Below are 16981 nucleotides of genomic sequence, written 5' to 3' on the forward strand. Positions count from 1 at the left end.
CCCCTTGCTCCAGATAATTTTGGTGGGATTTCATGTGCTAGTTAACTGCCATAGTGCCATCAGAATGTCTGATTGTTCACGCGTAACGCTTGAATGTATTTCTCGGCAAGCAAACCTTCTCAAGTTCTCGTAAGGGGATGCAAAGCTGCCGGGTTTGATAGCGGATCGGCATTGTCTAGTACGTCTGATTTCATATCAGACAATACAGATCTATACAAGTAGATGGACATACAAAAAAAAAATTCTCTTCCGTCACTTGACTAGAGGTCTATACTATAACGTGCCTGCAATGTAATATAAGGGTGAAGTTTGAATATAAAGATGTAGATGAATAAGCTGCATGCTCAAGATAGTCTAAGCAACCAATTTTTCGCTGTTGTTGACGGAGGCGGGGGTGTTGCCGAGGCGTCTGCATCTGGTGATGTTGCAGTGGTTGCTGTGAGGCAGCTGTGTTATGTAAGCGACTCTCTCATTTTCTCTATCGTTTTTTGTGACGAAGTATGTATGTGTTAGGTTGACGCTTTTGCTGAACAAGTGGTGTCTAGGGCGCTAGTGGACCTCGCGACCTCACAGCTGTGCTCTGATAAGAAACGACTGGAGTACAAGGTTGAGCGTCTCCGAACGCAAAATACAGAAGCTATCAGAGATAAGTTTGTTGTCGAGAACAAGAGTTGCAATCTTTTGGACAAGGTTGGCGCTCTTAAGAAGTAGGACGAGGGGCTCAACCGTCAGCTGGGTGAGCTGAAGGATGTCGTGGCCAAGTCGCAGATGGAGGCCCAGGCCGCCCGAGAGTGCGCTGCCGCGTTGGAGCTAGAGGTAAAGAACGAGAGGGCCTATAATGATAAGGTGGAGGTTGTCACGTAGCCTGACGTGGCCCAGGCACATATGCTTTTTGTTGACGCCCATCATGATTTGGGTGCTGAGATAGCCCCCTTCGATAGATTTGGGGAGGTGGGGACTCGCTTCCTCAATTGGCTGTAGGAAGAGCTGGAGTCCCTCTCGTTCATCGTGACGGGCCTGATGTTCTACGCCTTTCTCGTCACCTGCGAAGCTGCCAATGCCTTGTCCCGCAAAGGCTGCCGACACTTCGAAGCTTTTGACCAGGGCAATGAGAACTTCGATCGGGAGGTGTTCCAGGTAAAAGACGTTGTACTGAAGCGGTCTGCTGAAGCGTTGTATGATTGGGTGTGGGGGTCGTATGATCGCGTTGTTGTTAAGGAAAGGGTTGGTCGTGCGTTGGAGCAGGCGAAGGCCTTTTTTCCGGTCGGTGTGGGAAGCTGTGTTTACATTTGTGATCTTAATGCTTTGTTGTTTTCTTGCCGCAGGCGTTTAGGGACAAAGAGATTTTGGAGCTCGCTGGCTTGGAGGGCTCCCTGGCCATTCTAGACGACGACGTCGCTGAGAGGGGGGTGGAGGTGCAATCGTCCCGTGCGGTGGATGGCCATGCCGATCCTAGTGCGGCGGGGACTTCACGCCATTCTGCTAATGAGCAGGTGTAATAGGAGTAGGTTTTCTAAGGGGTGGTACTTATGGTGTATGCTGACACTAAATTTGGTGCCTACGTAGGTTCCTATGACTGACTGGGGCTGTCGAATGCATTACACCATTGACTCACCAGATTCCGTCTGTGAACAGCGGCGAGGACTCTGGTTTTGGCTCGTGGTCGTCGGATAGCGAGGGGTGTTTGAGTCCCTTCACGAAGATGGACAAAGAGTCCTCCGAGGAGGACTTAGATTTTCTTGTTGCGTTGTATGTTGTGTCTGCGGTAGAAGTTGAAGCAAATGAGGGGCCCTCGACTAGGGCCTCGATACCCATGATAAAGGGAAAAAGGAGCCGAGTTGTTTTTTCAAAGCGAAGATTGGGAAGTGTTGATGCGTCTATACACGGTCTCGAAGGCGATTGTAGACTGCGACGTATGGGATTGTGCGGACCCCGCTCTCGGGTTTCGCTCCACGAGGCTTTTGGTATGTCGCCTTCACGCCTTCGTGAAGGGGAGAGGGTGCAATCAGAGGACGGACCTCGCCGAATTCTTCTAGCGCAAACAGCTGAAGGGGTCCTTGGCCCTTGTCGCTTTGAGGAACATGAGCTTAGGGTGCTCTTTGAGGGCGAAGAACTTGAGCTCATGTTGTTTAATTTTTGGGAGGTCGGTCTTGTTCCAAAAGAGGACCCTTTGTAAACCTAAAAAATACGCTTGTGAATCGAAGGGCGAGGACTTTGGAATTTTGATTTGTGTATTGTCGTTGCTTGGCAATTTTGATGTGGAACGCTACCCTCACTCCCCTTTGCCGAGCGACGACTATATTGTGCCTGCTAAGTGTCCTCGCACACTTTTTCTGCTAATCCGGCTACACCCTTAGGCGACTTTTGATCAAAATGTTTGCGTCTACTAGGACGGCTTCACATCCCTAGGCGTCTTTTGCTTGGAATATTTGCGTCTACTAGGAGGACTTCACACACTTAGGTGTCTTCGTGCACTTTTTGTGCTAATCCGGTTGTATCCTTAGGCGACTTTTGCTCGTAATGTTTGCGTCTACTAGGACGATTTCACACCTTTATGTGTCTTCACGCACTTTTTGTGCTAATTTGGCTACACCCTTAGGCGACTTTTGCTCGGAATATTTGCGTCTACAGGGACGACTTCGCACCCTTAGGTGTCTTCGCGCACCTTTTTTTGCTAATCTGGCTACACTCTTAGGCGACTTTTGCTTTGAATATTTGCGTCTACTAGGACGACTTCGCAGTCTTAGGTGTCTTCACTCACTTTTTGTGCTAATCTGGCTGCACACTTAAGCAACTTTTTCTTGGAATGTTTGCGTCTACTAGGACGACTTCACACCCTTAGGTGTCTTCGCACACTTTTTGTGTTAATCCGGCTGCACCCTTAGGCAACCTTTACTCTTTAGATAATTCTACCATCACTATATATTCACATATATTACTATTTCTACCTGATGTTTATATATATACATACATACACAACAACATTCTTTCGCCATCTGTCAAGTAACTGTGTAAGCACATCATTCAAGGGCTCGCGCAAGGCGCGATGAAGCTACTAGTTAAACTTCAAGGCATTGTATATATTTGCGTCGACCTGAGTTGTGCTATATACAAGCAACCTAACAACTTTGCGGGCCGTGGTCACATCAAAATGTAATGTGTGGATGCCTGATGAGCGAGATGTGTTGCTCAGACTTATTAGATTTGCGATGTCAGGATCATATCATATTTTAAGTAAATTATCTAGCTAAGCTAAGAAGTTTTTCATGGACTATCGAACCTTAGTTAAATAACATATTTAATTCATCATTCTAACCACCTATGCAATGCACTAAGACCAGCCTTCATCCATGATCATGACAGTCGAAAGAAAATTACCTCAACCTTGCAGCTAAGTTCACATCACATTCAAGCTAGTTAACTTTACAACCACTATTCACAAACTTAGTAATCACACTATATAACATCCATCCAACAACAATGTATTCTTCACAACATAGTTTTTTTAAATAGCATGTGTATCGCTCTCCATCGGATAACTTTGTGGATATAGCATAGGTCCTTCTTTACACAAAAGTGGGTCTTCGAAATAGCCTCTCCCATAACACCCCCATCGTCTTCACTATTGAATTATGATCACAATTTTGTAGGCCTTGTTCTCTTCGGTACATGATGTCGGCCATATCACCCACTATCATATCACCAACATAGTGGGTGACGAGGTGTGATCTCACAAAACTACAATCATCTTTAAATACAATTCCAATGGTGCATGCAAACATAAAGTTATTTAAGTTATGAAATCTCAATGAACACTAGTCCTAACCCTATAGCAAGTGATATTTGTGGTGGTCTAACTAACTAATCTAATCACTTTGCAAAGGACCTATCACCTATGCAAAACATTGAGGGATTTTTGAGCACTTGAATGCCTAGAGCTAATTTGAACAAGTCTCAACTCACTAGATACACTCCTTAGCTCCTACATGCCTAAAACAGACAGTTAGGATCCTATTTATAGCCTCTATGGAGAGATGTAGTTGTTGCACACATGATTGTCAAACCAGTAAAATGCGCTAGAAATCTCTCTCCCCAACTGCTGGATTGTGTAACTACATAACGCTCTTACACCTATTTTATTTCATGAAGGATGAAGATCCATAGATACCATAAAGAAGGGATTTTCAACATCAGCCTCATTGACCCTTTGGTTGTTAATCAGAAAGCAATTGAGGACTTCCACATAGACGTCCTAAGAAGATTGACCAAGATTTTTTTTCCAGAAGCAACATTATATGCAATACATAATTATTCTATAGCGTCAACTGTCTTTCCACACTTTTACCTATTTCTAACTATTTTAGTCTAATTTTCTCTTACTATTTATAATTTTTTTAAAAACTTTCACTCTTCAAGTGATCTCAATAGATCAAGGCATTGTACATATCTTTGACACAATGAGAAAGCCAATCAAAAAGTTACAAGAAATAGTGGACCTTCTTAACGAGTAACTCTTATCATTCAAACTTAACTCTCTAAACCCTTGTATGATTGAATCAAACTTGCACTAAAGACTTATTATTTTTTGTTATATAGGACACAGAGGCCGCTAGAAAAAACATCCTGCCCGGAAGAAAACTCTTTAAGTTTAGACCTAACTTTCCTGTATATATGAAGCTTGCACGTCTCATAATTTATTTGTCAATAATAAGTCATAACTTTTTTCTGATTTTAGTGCTTGAGGCTGTCTTCGTGGACCGTGTAAAATAGAAGATTATACTGTAGATGACACTATTTATAAAGTAAAGTTTGAAATAAAGGATGTGATAGATAATGAGATAGGAAGCTGATGGGGATAGACTGACATAGGGAAAGGGAAATAATCTTTATAGATACTATATTTGTAAATTTATTTACACCTTTATAGATAATAAGTACAAAAGGTATAGAGATCCATTAATAATTTTTGTTGTATTAACATTGATTTCATGATATATATAATAGAGTATCAGGAAATGATGAACGACTGCATTCATATGCATGTGCCGTTGTTGTTTTGCTTTCGTCGTGCAATGTGATTTCAGCTATGCGTATGTAGAGATTTTTTTATAATGGAAACATGAGTTCTGGCTTTAGCATGGTAATACGTACAGCCAACACAAGACAATTATTACATCCGAGAAACGTTGCATAGAAAATGAAACTAACTTAAAGAAGCAAAATCACGAGAATGTAGGTAACTCTAGCCATCCTCAATTCTTGCATGTGAGCGCCATCCATGATTTGCAAAGACTTCCATCGCCACCACTTCCAACGCTTGAGAGACATCGAGGATTTGTTGATGTGATTCCTCCTTATGTAGAAGTCTCCAGAATCTGAACCAATAAGTACCTCTGAAAATGACCTGCAGAATTGATGGTATTGGTTTATGATTAAAAGCAACTTCATTTCGACTAAGCCAAATAGACCAAAATAAAACTGAAATTCCAGAGAGTAATAATTTTTTGTATCCTGGACTCATATTGCTCCCCCAAGACCCAATAATGTGATTAATGCTAACGGGCTTGTCTATCTTTAAGACATAGTAAATTAATCTCCATATGTTGCTGGCCATATAGCAGTCAAAAAAGAGATGATGAATACTCTCATTTCGGTTGCGAAAGCTACAAGTCAAGCTGCCTTTCCAGCGTCTTTTGGCTAGGTTATCTTTAGTAAGGATCGCTCCCCGACATAAATTTCACAAAAAAACTTTTATTTTCAAGGGGAGCTTAAGTTTCCAGAGCTTTTTATTCCGTTCGTCGTTGGGATTATTCATCAAACAATGGTACATAGATTGGACTGAGAAAATTCCATTCTTATGACCATCCCAAACAAATTTGTCGCTAGACATATTCAAAGTAACATTAGATAGAAAGTTTAACATGTTGTGCCATTCCATCAATTTAATCCCCCTAATTATTCGGCGAAAAGATAAATTAAGATTCGTAGCTGAAAAAATGTCTACCACTAATGTTGATTTATTCCGCATTATATTAAATAGATTCAGAAATTGCTCACAAAGAGACCGACTGGTTAGCCATTTATCCTTCCAAAATCTGATAGTTTGATGGCAGTGGATATCCACGATCCAATATCCGATGGATACTTACTTTATTAGGATATATATATAGACTAAATATTCTATTTACAGGTCTTTTATTGAGCAAAAAACTTCACCTAATGGATACACGAATATTAGAACGTTACGCCATACTAGTTGACCTGTGGGTATAAAATACCTAATATAAACTTAGCCTAAAACCATGAACTTAGGCTTCAGTCACCCCATCTCTTTTTACTATTTAACAATCTTTTGGGTGATAATGTCATCGAAAGATTAACAACTATTTAATGACCATGTAATGAAACATGTAATATGTTATGTAGTACTATTCTAGTGTTGCTACTTTATCTAATTATATATGGTTTTGTTGAATGGATGATTCAATGATGTTAGAAAATTTGTAATAGTATTTAGATGAATATACTTGATGTTTGTATAATGTATTATTTTGATAGATGTTTAATCTTTACGGGTACAGATGACCCGACGAGTAACCCATACCTGCATAGGTATGTGGTAAATATACTCACCAGTGGATATGGGGTGACCCGACGGGTTATTTTTTTGCCGTGAGTATGAATATGGGATAGTAATACCCGGTGTGTATTTACCCATCGTCATCTCTATGTGAATGAGATGCTTGTGTAAGTGTACGTGAGCAGTGCGCAATGGCATCCGTCTAAGACTATCTCCAGCATCTTACCCATATGCATACCCATATTTAAACTATACTCTACAAACAATACAATCTACAATGCAATTATGTTTTTGGTGATGAGTGGACTACTGTACATTGCACCTATATGGTCACTATAAACACTATTTTGCATCTTTTTTATTGTAGATTGTACTATTTATAGAGTGTAGTTTGAATATGAATACGAGTATAGGTAAGAGTATAGGTAAGTTGGTTGAGATGCTTTAAGATTTATTGCCTGTAAATATATACTCGTATACAAAGGTGGTAGAGTGTTCAAGAAAAATGTATATGCGATTTTTTTTCCGGAAAAATAAGTGGCCGGCCCTAAATGAAACCCAGCCCAGTTCAGGTAGGCTCGTACCACATATTAGAAGAACCCAAGGACCAAATCAAAAATCTCTCGCCGCGGCTTATCCTCCATGTCCAGCCTTGGCCGAGGAGGAAGCAGGCGCAGCGCAGGTGGGCATCGTCTTTCCCGGGCCATTCGAAAATCTGACACCACCACCCTCTGATGCAATTCCTCTCGCTCCCCACCGCCTCCTCGCCTACCCCGAGGCCCTTCAAGCCCGTGGCCTCCTCGGCCTCCTTCCGCCGCCCATCTCCGCCGCCGCCTCCTCCGGCCCCCAAACCCTCGCCTCCACCCCGGCCGCCTACTCTTCCCGCAAATCCACTAGCCTCCAAGCTATGGCTGACGAGCAAGCTGTCCCCACCGCCCCCTCCGCCTGCGCCGCTCCAGACTGCGGAGGAGCCTTCGCCCCCGCCTCCGACGCCCCCGACGGAGCCGGAGCAGGAGGCGCCGCCGCTGCGGCAGGAGGACTTCCGGCAGAAGGGCAAGGTGTTCGTGGGGAACCTGCCGCTGTGGGCGAGGAAGCCTGAGATCGCGGAGTTCTTCCGCCAGTTCGGGCCCCTGGAGAAGGTGGAGCTCGTGCGGGGCCACGACGACCCCGAGCGCAACGTCGGCTTCTGCTTTCTCTACTACGGGGGCGACGACCCGGAGGCCGCGGCGGGCCGGGCTGTGGAGGTGGACGGGGTGGAGTTCCGGGGGAAGTTGCTCACCGTGAGGCTCGACGACGGGAGGAAAGGGAGAGCCAGGGCGGAGGAGCGGGCGCGCTGGGTCGAAGCCGGGGTTGTCCGGGAGGCTAGCTCCCCGTGGCACAAGGGCAGGGAGGACGCGTGCCGCGAGTTCCGGAGAGTGCTGGAGTCGCGGCCCGAGGACTGGCAGGCTGTCGTCTCCGCTTTCGAGCGGATTCCCAAGGTGGTGGCTTCTTTGATCGATCACCTCAGCATTAGTATTACCCGACCTTATTGGTTCCTGTAGAATGCCATTTATGCAATTGCGAGGTGGTACACATGCTGAACATGCTGACGGAGTGATGGGTGAAGTTTTTCTGTTTCTGGGCTGTGATTTGGAAACCTTTAGGGGATACTGGCTCTGAGGGGTGCTTTAAATAGCAGACAGCACCAGCAAAATATGCTTAGAGTAAGCTTTGTTAGGATGCCACTGAGTAGGTCCATCTGCCACCTTAGTCGTAGAATAAACTACAATGTTTTTGATGTCATTTCCAATTCCAATCATTAGCTGACACCAAAGTTCATCTCCAACTCCAACTTAATCAGACAGCTTCATTAAACAATTCCCTTCTTCCGAGTTCCAACCCTTATTCAAGTATGAACCCTTTCCTGAGTTACCTTTGGAAATAAGTTGCTTCACTAACATGTAACATATACCCTATTTTTAATATATATATTTGCAACCTTGCCCTATGACTTGTTTGAGATTTGGAGCTGGTGATCATTTAATTTGTTTTATCTGGACAATCATGTTTTGATTTCAATGCCGTTTTCTTATTTGGCATCTGGTAGTCATGTTTTAGCAACTTCCTAGGAAAGTATCGTACCTCCTTTACTCAATTTCTAGAATTCAAAAGGGAGGGGTATGTAGGTTCAATTATTTCTAGGAATTTATGCTTAGAGTATAAAGTTGTCTCAGTGTTAGTGTTAACTTTTCTCTTTTGGTGGCACTGATTATAGTCTTATTTTCTACTTTGCTTGTTTAGCCATCAAGGAGGGAATTTGGTCTGATGGTTGTGTATTATGCCAAGCGAGGTGATAAGCATCACGCTCGTGCAACATTTGAGAACATGAGAGCAAGGGGAATAGAACCCAATGCGTTTGTCTTCACAAGGTGGGTGCATTGTTACTTCTGTTTAGCAGTTATTTCTTGTTTTTTCTTCATCACATGGTAAAATGCACCATGGCAACCTAAACTTACACAGCTGGGCCAACTAAATTGACTTACTGAAAAGAAAAAATCATTTATACTGCTAAACTAATTTAAGTAGGTCAAGTGAGGTTTGGCACAGTACGGATATGTTATTTTTGCTTGTTATGTTTTGGAGCTCTGGCTCAAGTTCAGAGATCCACAGTGAACTTTCTCTTGGTAATGCCACCAAATTACCTGTATAAATTGCTATCTGAATAAATGGTAATTTTAATATGTAAAGAATACTTATGAAACGATCTTGCATGATGGCATCACGAGAAGCTAACCTGTGAAGAATATAGGCAGTAATCTACCAAGAAACTTTGTGCCTGATCACTTCTGTGCTTGCTTGACTATTTGAGATAAAACAAAGTTTGGCTGGTAACATTATTGAGGTGTAAAGGGGGCTGTTCTAAAAACAGGAGGGAGGGAGGTGGGGATATGCTGTTATCTTCTTCTTTACTTTTACTTTACTAATATCATACAGATGTATGTGTTAATGAGTGACAAACTAGCTCTAGCAATGTCTCTATGTACCTTGTATCCTGCATTAAGTTTAATTCATTTCATGCAGCCTTGTTCACGCTTATGCAGTTGCTGGAGATATGCGTGGGGCACTGTCATGCGTTGAGGAAATGAAATCTGAAGGCATCGAAATGACAGTTGTTACTTATAGTATCCTTATTTCAGGATATGGCAAAACTAATGATGCTCAGTGAGTATTTTCTTTTTTCACAGTTCTTTAACTCTGCTCTATGTGCTACTGAACATGTTTTTTCTCCAGAATTTCAATATAGCTATAACTGCACGTCTGCACTTTCATATAAGATACTGAGCCTTAGACACTTTTAGGCAACAGATCACATGGCCTTTTCATTTTAGTCTTTCTAACATCATTTCTTGTTCTGGAAGATCTGCAGACAACTTGTTCAAAGAGGCTAAGACCAAGCTTGACAACCTAAATGGAATCATATATAGCAACATTATACATGCTCACTGGTTAGTGGTTGCTGGTTACAAGATTCATAAACATCTTAAACTTGAGAAAAATAATACAATTATGCCTTAATGGTTACTGTTTAATCTGCTTACTAATAAATCCTGTTAGAGCACTCAATTGCAGCCAATCTGGGAATATGGATCGAGCTGAAGAGCTGGTTCGTGAAATGGAAGAGGATGGTATTGATGCTCCTATCGATGTTTATCACAGTATGATGCATGGATATACTGTCGTCCAAGATGAAAAGAAATGTCTAATTGTGTTTGAAAGGTTGAAGGTATAGTGGGAAGGCATCTCATAACTAATAAGTAATTGTGACATGTTTCTTAGAAACAATTATTTTTACATTTATTGTGCTCACCTTCGTAATCTATAATGTGTTTGTGGATTTTGATTTGGGGATGGAAGGGAAATGAAGTGATGTATTTGCCAGCCTGATTCAAGTTTCTCTCACTTTGCAGGAGTGTGGCTTCAAGCCAACTATAATATCTTATGGTTGCCTTATTAATCTGTATGTTAAGGTTAGTTTCTGCTCTTGCCCATTCTTCTCATGTATTTACAGGCTGACTAGGGCTTTAAATGAGTCGAGATCCTGGCCTCAAGCTTGGGCTTGTTGGAGGGTCGAGCTGAGCCTCAGAACTGCCCGAGCCTACAACCAGGCTCAAGCCTGGCCGACCATGTTAAATACGAATTGCCTTTTCATCTATCCTTTCCCTTTTCGGTTCAAATTCTCAAAGGAGCTGGTTTTGATGTCCATCTTTCTGGTTCCTCTTTGTTTTTGGTTACTAATGCTTGGTAACTTCAATGGAAGGACGATCAATGAAATATCAGATACTTGAAGTGCAGCTTTGGTTTAACCTTTGTGGAAACAAAATGCCTGACTAATCATTTGAACTTGAAACCTTACATTATTTGCATATTCCTGTAGTCTTGTACTTCTCTGAATGAAAAACAGTTGCTAATGCCAGTTTGAACATTCTTTTTACAGGTTGGGAAGGTTCCCAAAGCCATAGCTATTAGCAAAGAAATGGAATCACATGGCATCAAACATAATAACAAAACTTACTCTATGCTGATCAATGGATTTATCCATTTGCATGACTTTGCAAATGCTTTTAGCATTTTCGAGGACATGATAAAATCAGGTTTGCAGCCTGATCGTGCCATATACAATTTGCTGGTAGAAGCATTTTGTAAGATGGGAAATATGGATCGAGCTATTCGCATATTCGAAAGAATGCAGAAGGAACGAATGCAACCATCAAATAGAACATTCAGACCTATCATAGAAGGATTTGCAGTTGCTGGAGATATGAAAAGGGCTTTCGATACCCTTGACCTAATGCGGCGAAGCGGTTGTGCTCCTACTGTAATGACTTACAATGCTCTCATTCATGGGCTAGTTAGAAAGCACCAGGTATTTCTCGAATACATGTTAGATTCTTCACACTGAAAACTAAATACTTTTGGCCTTAGTCTATTCTTTTATTGTATCTGTGTATGTCTGCATGTTTGCAGGTTGAAAAGGCCGTTTCTGTACTTGACAAGATGTCTATTGCTGGCATTGCACCAAATGAGCATACATACACGATCATTATGAGAGGTTATGCTGCTAGTGGAGATATTGGGAAGGCTTTTGAGTATTTCACCAAAATCAAAGAGAGTGGCCTAAAGCTTGATGTGTACATTTACGAAACATTGTTGAGAGCATGTTGCAAATCAGGAAGAATGCAAAGTGCCTTAGCAGTTACACGAGAGATGAGCTTTCAGAAGATACCGAGGAATACATTTATATATAATATTTTGATTGATGGGTAGGTACTATATGAGCACAGTTGTTAATACCAGTTAACATTATTTCTATCTGTCCTACTGTGTTCGAATTTGTTTAGTTATTCTCTGCCTACGTACAAGAAGTGTTTACAATTTGACCCATTCAAAAACCTTTTAAGTAAATGGATCTCTGGGGAAACAATTTTGGGAAATGGACCCTTTTGTGCAGTGCCATGGCATTGACACCATGGCAGCTGCCATATATGATGTCCATTTATGAAATACTATAGAAAAGGACCAAAATTATTATTATTTACCTCAGTAATTCAGACACTTGCTTTCATATCATGTCAATTTATGATTTACTTGAGCCATGTTATAATCAAAAATAGTTTGTCAAATCCCTGTTAAGAGTATTGTATAATCTAAAGACTAAAATACTGTGTCATTACATTCTTTCATGTAGTTGGGCTCGGAGAGGAGATGTCTGGGAGGCAGCAGATTTGTTGAAACAAATGAAAGAGGATGGAATCCCTCCTAACATCCATACATTTACTTCCTACATAAATGCATGCTGCAAAGCGGGAGACATGCAGGTGTGTGCATTTTGCATCAAAATATTTGATTAGTAGTTTGTGGTGTTACAGTTGGACATTATTGGAGTTTTTGAAGGTGGCTGAACACAATGTCTGCAATGCCCTTTATTCACACAATGTGCCTACATGGCTTCATCTTAGCTTATTGTCATCGGGAAAATGTGAATGGAGAAGTAATCCTGGCCTTTGTTGCACATTATTCACTAATTTCTTGTTTGAACTATTTATTGTAGAGAGCGGAAAATGTGATTCAAGAAATGGCAGATGTTGGATTGAAACCAAATGTCAAGACGTTTACCACGTTGATTAAAGGTTGGGCTAGAGTGTCACTGCCAGATAGAGCGTTGAAATGCTTTGAGGAGATGAAATCAGCTGGGCTTAAGCCTGATGAAGCTGCTTATCATTGCTTGGTGACCTCACTTCTCTCAAGGGCAACTGTGATGGAGGGAAGCACCTACACCGGAATCTTCAGTGTCTGTAGGGAAATGTTTGAGAATGATTTGACAGTTGACCTGCGCACTGCTGTTCACTGGTCAAAATGGCTTCACAAGATCGAGAGGACAGGAGGTGCACTAACAGAAGCACTTCAGCGAATATTTCCACCTGATTGGAATTCGTCAGAAAATTTGGAGGCTTCGAATTCTGCAAGTGATGGAGATTCTGAGTCTTGCAGTGACGCAGAGTTTAGTGATAATGATGAGGATCACGACGTTGATGACTTGTGACATAATATCAAGACAGTTTTAACCTTTCTCCAATTCCTCACTACTGCTTCAATGACAGTTAAACTATCAAGGTATGCTGCACACACATGTTCTTAATATATCGCAACCTTTGCTGCCATCTTTTTAGAAGTATAGTATGCCAACCGTTAATGAGTTGACTAAGTTCCATATCATATATTAAGAAGTATAGTTTGCCTATTATGCTCACTAATTGCCAGTTTGAGTTCTCATAATTTGATTCCAGGTGACATCTAAAACATTTTTCCAAATTGGTAGTGTTTCTGATGAAACTTTTTGTCCTCAAATCACAGGCTACTTGCTTGTGGCCTGCCAAGAGGAAGGTTTGGAATCTTATTGTGATTTTAAGCGTGAGCCGTCTGCCCTCTGTGGTGTTTTAAGAGTCACGGACTGTCAGTAACAGTACTGCTGGGGCTGAAGACAAAGGCTGTCAATGCAACAGACGAACTTCCAGTTATATCTGTTGTTGTACAGATCAGTGACTCGTAGTACAGGTAGGTAAATATTCTCTATATTCTTGAGAAATCGACAAGTTCATTTCTCATCATTATTCATTGCTCTATTTCTAGTGCAACCTAACTAAGTTAAATCTACTTTTCTGTAATCGGAGAAATGCAAGTGAAATTATGGTTTTACTTTGTTTATTTCCCACGTGTTCCAGGTAGGTCTTTTGTACAATTAGAACCTGTTCGTTTTGTTTCAAATCCATGTGGATTGAGGGGGAATAAATCTACTACTAGTCAAAATCCATCTCAATCCACCCCAATATCCCTCAATCCACATCGTTTTAAGATGAAACGAACGAGGCCTTACTCGGTAAAATATGTTACAAAAGGCAATTCTTGGCTTTCCTTTGTATTGTTCTATCTATACCAAATGTACCTTCCATGATAAGAATTTAAGGTCTCGGCACTCATTTCATGTTACAACATTAGTAGGACCTACCAGAGTAGTAGAGTGTTTGCAGGCTATTGGTTGAATACCACCTCTGACCTCTCCAGCTCTGTCATCGGCATTTAGGGAGCATTCCCAGCACAACAGGACTCGTAACTGCATTTAGACATTGTAATCATATATATTTATCAATTATATAAATAACTTTGTAATCTCTTTTCTTCCTTTTGTGAGCTATGAACTGAATTGGATGCTATAAAAATTAGCCGACGATTTTTAACATGGTAAAACACTAAAACAGGAATACAAACATGATTTTAGACCAACTTGCTAGATAATTTGTGTGGATCTTTGCCTTGGTTCTGATGATTTTACACATTAAAATAGGAGTTTGGATTGGTCCCTTCTGCTTTATTGCAGTCTGAACCGATTGAATGGGGAAATTTCCTATTTGAAACTGAAGTACAACTTCAATCAAATGATACATGATGGCTGTTCTTTCATCTAAGGTTTGACATCTTACAGCAGCTTCAACCAAGTGAACCTTAACTTACCACATCTCGTTTGAGTGAGCTTGGAATTGCTGGCCCCTGTCCAAGCTGAGCTTTTACTATCGGGGACATGCCTGCTTGCACAATACGGCATTATTATATTTATTAAAGCTGGTGTGTATTTTTGCGTTTGTGTCGTGTGTGATATATGAACTTCGAATCTTAGCTGTCTGGTATCTTTAGTTGAATCACAAGATACATATGGTTTCCGTCAAGGTAAATTTTTTTTTACGGTCACGAGCCGTAACGTAAATGACACTTGAGTGCTAAGTGCTAACAGTAGTAAGTTTGAATAGGTCAGACTTTGTCATTTGTTACCTGTCACGTTACAAATATGTAAATTAAACAAAAAGTTGCATGTATGAATAGCCTGGACTATTCTATATAAGTCTGGTCGAGCTACTCTTTTGAAGGGTCTCGGTCCTTCGTTACCCCGAGGCCGAACATGAACTATCGTCTATCGGCCCCACTCTCGCTGTAGACTGTAGAGGGTCCTGGAACTTAAGAGGACTACAGCAAGATACACTTGAGTATTGCTCTTTGGTGGAAGCATCACAATGCTGAAGAGGGATCAAATGAGTTTCTCTAATTTTTGGTGAGAATTTAATTTTAATTACAAAGCCTAATTTTATTCGTATGTTTAATATCTACTAATTCATATGTGTGTACTGTAGGTGTCCACACCCGGCTTTACCATGCCTTCGTCCTTCCCCACCATCCCTCTGGCGCCTCCACCGCACACAACATGCACGTTCCTTCCTCGGCTCTCTTCTCATCCCTGCGGCGTCTAGATCCCGCTCCTGCTCCTCGCCAGCACAATCCACGCGTGTGCCCTCGACCCATGGCGTGTCGATCTGCTCGTGGCCCCCAAATCCTGCTCCGGCTCCTCTCCCTTCCCCGGCATCGTACGAGGAGGTGGGCGCTGAAGACGTGGAGCAGATCCACGTCAATGATACGCGTCGAAAGTGGGCTCGTCGGTGTCGGCCTGTCCAGGAGGAGCACGCCGGTGATGGAGTCCTCCTTAGGGAAGTCGAGGAAGTCATCGATGTGGTTAGCCGTCGTTCTTGGCCCTCGCCCTGCCGCGCAACCCCCTCCCTCACGAGATCAGCCCCAACCTGGTTCAACAAATTCGTACCTCAGTCACGCACCTCACCACTAGCTCGGTGTCCTCTCCCTTCGTCTCCGGCATGGCACAACTTGCCTCCATAGAGGGCCTCCGCCCGCGCGCCGTCATCCTCTCTTGAAAGCCCCACTCAGTCCACGCCCCCAGCGCGCCCTCCTTCCTCAAGGGATTCCTAGGCTTCGCAGCTGTTGCGGGCGCTCAAGTATCTCGCCCACTCCCTCGGCGGTGGCGTTGTACAGTTTCTCGTGCAGTCCCTCAGCGGCAACGACGTGTAGCCCCTCAGGGATAGCGACGTGTAGTCCCTCAACGGCGACATGTAGCCCCTCAGCGACAACAACGTGTAGTCCCTCAGCGGCGGCGGCGTGCAGTCCCTTGGCGGCGGCGACGTGCCTGGGAGTGTCGTTCCGGATGAGGTATAACATGGCACACCCGACCACGCTGGACACTGCAGTGCATCCATTGATCTGATCCAGTCTTATCGCGCCCACCTGAATCATGTCTGATTTGGACACCCACCTCTCTACTCTGCACGACCTGGAGGATGAGCCCAGCGTGACGAGAAGTTCGATGGCGTGGAACGCCAAGCGCAGCCGCACCACCGAGGTGCACAACCTGTCAGAGTTTGTGTTTAGGTGGTCTCTGTTTTTGTTCATTAGTAGTAGTTACTTCAAATCAAGATTCTGAACATTTTTTTTTGCTCTATGTTCAAAAACATTTTTCTTTTTTTTTGCTCTATGTTCAAAACAACCATGTGAATACATTACACAATCAAATGTCCGCATTCTAGGACATTTTCTACTGGATAAGACAAACAAATAAATGGAAATTATTGGAAAATAAAATTGATATATTTTATTTTAATGAGTTCCCCTTCTTTTTCAATTTTTACATTACCAATTCCATTCATCTTTTCCATATAATAATTTCTATTCTATAAAATAAATTTGTAAACTAAAAAATATAATAGTCAATACATTCGTTTGAAACAATTTCCATACGATATCACAGATAATGATATGTTTCCCAGCCACAAGACATCTACAAGCATACAAAATAATTTCATTTGGTCTTCCTTAGATATTGAATGGTATCCAATGCATCCTGCACACGAAACAAAGGATAAATAATAAACAAGATAAAATACTAGCACAACTTTGGTTGGAAGTTATTTGGATTTTCCAGTAACATTACCACTAGAACTGTGAATTTTTTTGAATCATCAACACCAATGGCAA

The 16981-nt window shown here is 42.0% G+C and overlaps 2 protein-coding genes across 5 annotated transcripts; both read left to right on the forward strand.

The window, feature by feature from the left end:
• The first annotated feature begins 307 nt into the window (after positions 1–307).
• Positions 308–1851, forward strand: LOC109942972 (uncharacterized). 2 transcript variants are annotated; one of them, XM_020545585.2, is made up of 3 exons: positions 308–456; positions 1326–1493; positions 1567–1851. In XM_020545585.2, the coding sequence occupies exons 1-3, from the start codon at positions 328–330 to the stop codon at positions 1672–1674; spliced, it is 405 nt and encodes a 134-aa protein (XP_020401174.1). In that variant the 5' UTR covers positions 308–327; the 3' UTR covers positions 1675–1851. The 2 variants fall into 2 exon arrangements, with proteins under 2 accessions (XP_020401174.1, XP_020401175.1); XM_020545586.2 differs by having other exon boundaries at positions 368–1137.
• A 5350-nt stretch (positions 1852–7201) lies between these two features.
• LOC732779 (pentatricopeptide repeat protein) lies at positions 7202–15054 on the forward strand. 3 transcript variants are annotated; one of them, XM_020545257.2, is made up of 12 exons: positions 7202–8058; positions 8861–8988; positions 9641–9781; positions 9979–10065; positions 10190–10343; positions 10528–10587; positions 11055–11483; positions 11585–11880; positions 12306–12435; positions 12669–13231; positions 13472–13672; positions 14601–15035. In XM_020545257.2, the coding sequence occupies exons 1-10, from the start codon at positions 7315–7317 to the stop codon at positions 13158–13160; spliced, it is 2661 nt and encodes an 886-aa protein (XP_020400846.1). In that variant the 5' UTR covers positions 7202–7314; the 3' UTR covers positions 13161–13231; positions 13472–13672; positions 14601–15035. The 3 variants fall into 3 exon arrangements, with proteins under 3 accessions (XP_020400846.1, XP_020400845.1, NP_001105869.1); XM_020545256.2 differs by having other exon boundaries at positions 14598–15028; NM_001112399.3 differs by having other exon boundaries at positions 7260–8058; positions 14460–15054.
• The last annotated feature ends 1927 nt before the right edge of the window (positions 15055–16981 follow it).

Source organism: Zea mays, chromosome 10 (assembly GCF_902167145.1).
Source record: "Zea mays cultivar B73 chromosome 10, Zm-B73-REFERENCE-NAM-5.0, whole genome shotgun sequence".
NCBI classification, from domain to species: domain Eukaryota; kingdom Viridiplantae; phylum Streptophyta; class Magnoliopsida; order Poales; family Poaceae; genus Zea; species Zea mays.

Excerpts from the sequence above, each read along its gene's own strand:
- LOC732779 (XM_020545257.2), top strand. The coding sequence starts at position 7,315 with ATGCAATTCCTCTCGCTCCCCACCGCCTCCTCGCCTACCCCGAGGCCC. Across the intron at positions 8,989-9,640 it reads AATGCGTTTGTCTTCACAAG|CCTTGTTCACGCTTATGCAG; the intron begins GTGGGTGCATTG and ends CATTTCATGCAG. Across the intron at positions 11,881-12,305 it reads TATAATATTTTGATTGATGG|TTGGGCTCGGAGAGGAGATG; the intron begins GTAGGTACTATA and ends TCTTTCATGTAG.
- LOC109942972 (XM_020545585.2), top strand. The coding sequence starts at position 328 with ATGAATAAGCTGCATGCTCAAGATAGTCTAAGCAACCAATTTTTCGCT. Across the intron at positions 457-1,325 it reads CTGTGAGGCAGCTGTGTTAT|GCGTTTAGGGACAAAGAGAT; the intron begins GTAAGCGACTCT and ends TTCTTGCCGCAG. Across the intron at positions 1,494-1,566 it reads GCCATTCTGCTAATGAGCAG|GTTCCTATGACTGACTGGGG; the intron begins GTGTAATAGGAG and ends GTGCCTACGTAG.